General features: G+C 57.9%; 1 protein-coding gene across 1 annotated transcript in view; it reads left to right on the top strand.

Annotated features, from left to right (window-relative positions):
• Positions 1-2196: 2196 nt before the first annotated feature.
• The window catches only part of LOC101656233 (death associated protein), a 28580-nt gene continuing 25933 nt past the window's right edge, over positions 2197-4843 (top strand). Inside the window, exon 1 of the mRNA XM_004698101.2 lies at positions 2197-2328. Coding sequence (XP_004698158.1) covers positions 2274-2328 — 55 coding nt within the window. The 5' untranslated portion in view covers positions 2197-2273. The remainder of the gene's footprint in view (positions 2329-4843) is intronic.

Genomic DNA, 4843 nt, shown 5'->3' on the forward strand with positions numbered 1-4843 from the left:
CTAAGGAGCTCTGGTCACCCAGTGGTTATGGACCACAGCAATCTGAAACCATCAGATTCTCCAAGGGAGAAACAGGAGGCTTCTACTCCTGTAAAGGGTCACAATCTCGGAAACCCACGGGGGTGGTTCTACTCTGTCCTATAGGGTCTGTGAGTTGAAATCAACTCAATGGCAGGGAATGAGTGAGGGAGATGGCACAGTGGGTTATGCATTGGGTTGCTAACTTGCTGCCCCTCCGGAGGAAGATGAGGCTTCCTGTCCCCATGAGGATGTACAGCCTTGGAAATCCAAAGGGTCAGTTCTCCTGTGCCCCATCAGATCGCCACGAGTTGGAATCAACTCCACGGCAGTGGGTTGGACGGTTTGGAAGCTGCTCGAAGATTAAGACACCAGTGTTTAACCCTACGACTCTTGCGCACAACATAAAGCAGCCCAGGTGGAGTTGTGGGTTCCAAGCTGTGCTGCTAAGCACAGGTCTGTGGTTCGAAGCCACAGAGCGACCACAGTGGAGAAAGGATGAGGCTTTCAGCTCCTGTAAAGTCTCAGGCACCTGTAGGCTTGCTGTGAGTCAGAATCAACTCAATGGCAGTGGGTTTATTGGTTGGGCATAGGCAGAGTCTCCTCACGTCGGTCAAAGCGTCTGCGGTTTTCTTGCTCAGGGTTGGTGAGGCAGTGTTTCTGGAAGAAAACCCATGTCAGGGTTTTTTCTTCTGCTGACACCTGCCAGCAGGCTCAGCATCCAACTAACAGCTAACCTGCTGTGGTGGTGTGGCGGCCGCTGAAGTGCAGGCACAGAGAAGCGCCTCTCAGATCGCCATTTCCCTCTCTATGCCTACAGCGCTGTTACACACCGCAGGACGGACATGGGGGGAAGGGGTGGGGCTAGGAGTCTGAAGTTCAGTCCAAAGGTCAGGGGTGGAGTGGCGGCAGGCTTGCAGAGAGCTGCCAGCCTACCTGAGGTCCTCTCAGCAAAGTGAAGATGGGGGAGTGGATCAGTGCTGAAGGGACCGGCAGTGAGCAACAGAGGAACTGAGGAGTGAGCAAGGCAGGGATGTCGCACATCTTCACGGGGACACGACAGCTGGGCTAAGGGCAGGTAGAATGAGTGGAAAATTGACTAGTGGGTTTGGTCAGAGGCCAGGAGTGGCCTTGACAAAAGGCGTTTCTGAGGTTGGCGTCAGCCTCGTGGGGTGGAGAAGGCCAAAGAGTTTGAGCCAGGTTGACAGGGATGGGAGGGGTGACATTCCCCAGGCATTGCTGAGCAGCTTTCTTGTCTGAGGTACAGAGGTGGCCGTGACAGACATCTTAAGGACACTTCTCTGTGAATCCAGCAGGCGTGGTTGATGGTGCAGAAGAGGACCACGTGGCTGTGCTTCGGAAGGGAGGGGTGTGATCCAGCAAGCCATCTCAAGGGAATCAGGCACAGACGCACACCTGTCCAGGTGCACAGCGCTACCTTGGTGGCCAGGGTGAAGGCTGCCCTGCCTAACTACCTCTAACAAGCTATGCCCCCTCCAAAGACTCAGATGCCATGGGATTGATTCTGACTCTTGACGACTCCATAGGGCAGGGGCGAACTGCCCGTGTGGGTCTCTTGAGACTGTAACTCTTTACGGGAGCAGGAAGCCTCGTCTTCCTCCCTCGGTGTGTCTCGTGGTTTCAAACTGCCAACCTTTTAGTCAGCAGCCCCACTCCTCTTTGAAACCCCCAGCTTGCTCCCATCTGGGGCCTCATTTCAACGTTAACTGAGGGCCTGCAGTGGGAGGTGGTTAATGGCATGTTACAGCTGGCCCGCCCTGGGTGGAGACCCCGCAGTCCCAAGGTGCCTCCCCACTCTGGGGATTAGAAGCCGGTGGAGTGTGTCCCGCCCCGGGCCTCAGACTGGGACCTTTGTAGTCTCCCACAAGTCCCCTGCCAACCCCGCCCCCGTAGCTGCCACGCCAGCCGCAGAGCGCCCCGCCCCATCCTCCATCCTCCATCCTCCATCCTCCATTCTTCTGCGCTCCTGGACACCACCTCCAACGTGGCGCTGCCGACTGCGCATGCTCGCCCTCAGGGCTCCCGGGCGAGGCGGGGCGGGGCCGGGCTTAGTGACGCCATCACGCACGCCCGGGGCGGGCTGGCGGGGCGGGGTCGGACCGGACCACTGCGCCACGTCGGCTCTGGGGCCGGGGGCGTGGCTGGCACCCGCTGCCGCCTGTGGACCCACCCGCTTAATCCCGCCAGCCGTCGCCGCCGCAGCCACCGTCGCCTCGATCGTTCCAGTCCGCGCCATGTCTTCGCCTCCCGAAGGGAAGCAGGAGACGAAAGCTGGACACCCACCAGCCGGTACTATCTCGTTCCTCTCTCCTCGCGCGGTCTCTCTGCCCCGCTGACCCAAGGGCGGGCTCGAACCCGTGGACCCCCGGCCCGGGCAGGGGCTCCACAGGGAGGTCCGGCTCCCGATCGGTCCAGTCCCGGGCCCTAGTGCCCCGTGGAGACCGGGATCTGCCCGGTGTGGGAAGGACTGCCCCCACACCCATGCCCACCCGGTTTCTTAGAACCCGGGAAAGAGCCCGCCGTGCCCGAGGGATGGACGGTGAGAGGGGCGCGCAGAAGCCCAGCTGCTCAACTTTAAGCAAGCACACACCTGGGGGGGTCGGTGCTCCGGGACAGATACATATGCAGACGTAAAACGAGCAAACAGAAACCAACGGTTTTAGTATCCTAGACCCATCACAAGGGGCTCTGGTGCGTAGTGGTTACGAGTTGGGATGCTAACCTAAGGTACTGTGGTTTGAAACCACCAGCCGCTCCGCAAAAGAAAGAGGAGGCTTCCCACTGCCTTTACACTCTGCAAACTCCGCAGGGGCACTTCTGCCGTGCCGTTAGGGGCACTGTGAGTCAGCTTTGACTACATGGCAGTGAGTTTTGGGGGGCCAGTACATTTCATGTTGACACAAGATCTCCTAAAGCGTGTTTCTCTCTTCCCTTAAAAAAAAAAAAATCATCAGTTCCTCAGTAGGAGGGCGTATGCCTCCCCACTTCTTTCATATCCACCTTTCGGCCCAAGTGGTTTATCCCAGCAAGTGCCAGACTTCTGAGACAAGGAAGTGAAAGCCAGAGAGAGCCGTCTTTGGTAGAAAAACTGAATCTCAGCAACTTTCACCCTGCTCCGAGCCTGGCACCTGTTGGGTGCTGTCTCAGCTGTGCAAGCTGCCTATTTTGCTGTCTCCTGCCCCTTTTGAGTGGCAAGTCAGCCATATGGAGAGACAGCTGGCCAGAGAGACAGCTGGGCCCCAGGAGCCAAGTCACCTCACCATGTGGGCTGCCTGCAAGCAGGGCTCTGTCTTCATAGCACCTGTTTGCCATGCACACTCGAGCCTCCAGCAAGAGAAACCCGGCATTTATGTGTTTGTCACAGGGAAGCCCACCGCCATCCACTTGATTCCAATTGGTAGTGGGACAGAGGGGGAACTGCCCCACAGGGTTCCCAGACCTAACAGAATCAGACTGGCACACCTTTTACCCTCCCATCTGCTGGTGGGTTCGAACTGCTGACCTGGTGGTTAGAAGCCCAGTGCTTCCCCCACTATGCCAGCAGGGGGCTCCTGAGTTACAGTTCAGTTACACTCTGTGTGTCCCTACTCCCTGCAGTCTCATCCCTGTTGTTTGACAGCCCAGTGGGAGCAAGTCCTGAAACGCCCATTACTCTGGTGAAGCGTCGCCCGAGGTGTTGGAAACCTGTAGAGCCAGCCCTACCTTGTCCTACGGGGTTGCTGTGAGTCAGAATTGCCTCAATGGCAGTGAGTGTGAGTTTGTTTTTTCCGTCCGTTCAGCGGGGTGTGTTACATGTTGGGCTGCTCACCACGAGGTCAGCAGTTGGAAACCAGCAGCTGCTGGAGGGAGGAAGATAAGGCTTTCCACCCCCGTAAAGTGTTCCACTCAGAAACGCACAGGGGCCCTGAGTTCTCCATAGGGTCCGGGCACTCTGATGGTGTCAGTGAGTCAGGGCCAGGGGATTTCCTTTTCTGCTGGGGCAGCCTCCCACCCCCACCCTCAGGCAGCTGCAGAAGGGCCAAGCAGCACGCCATTATGTGCACTTCTGCACCTCCCGGGCCAGGTGCCCACAGACCCTACCGCTCCCCTGTCCCCGGGATCATGTGTGGCTTTTGGTGGAGATTAAAAGAGATCCATTCAGAGTCAGTGATTACTCGCAGGACAGGGGAGTCCCGGCAGAGATGCTAACATCAGAGAGGAAGCCCCAGAGCCGGCCTTCGCCGAGAAGGAGCGGGCCTTCATGCCGTGGACACTAAGGAGGCTGTGCATGCCTGAGGAGCGGAGGCCGCCCTTCGGGGCTGGTGCCTCGGTGAGCTTGGGTTTGAAGTCTTAAAGCATGGCACTGGACTTCTGAGCTGCAAGGTCCTGTGAAATGCCGGGGTTTGCACCAGGTGGTCTTCCTCTGTGATGTACCCCCCTCGCCCCCAGGCAGGCCTACAAATGAATGCCCCCAGGTGATTTAGCACATCATTTTAGCCTTTGGGGGTCCTGACTCGGGAGGAGGAGCAAGCCATTAACAGGCCAGATGCTCAAGGAAAGTTTGGAGGTTTGAGCCCACCGACGGGTGCCTCAGAAGAAAGTCCTGGCGATCTCCTCTGGGAAAATCCAAACCACATTCACTGTGCTCCAGTCGATGTCAGCCCACAGCGACCCATGACCCCAGTGACAGGGCAAACCTGCCCCTGCGTCTTTCCATGCTGTACCTCTTTACGGGAGCAGAAAGCCCCGTCATTCTCCCAAGGAGCAGCTGGTGGTTTCGAACTGCTGGCTTTGCGGTTAACAGCCCAACATGTGCCCACTGTAC

The sequence above is a fragment of the Echinops telfairi genome, unplaced genomic scaffold (genome assembly GCF_000313985.2).
Source record: "Echinops telfairi isolate 266 unplaced genomic scaffold, ASM31398v2 ScPeMD7_7469;HRSCAF=8507_1, whole genome shotgun sequence".
Lineage (NCBI taxonomy): Eukaryota > Metazoa > Chordata > Mammalia > Afrosoricida > Tenrecidae > Echinops > Echinops telfairi.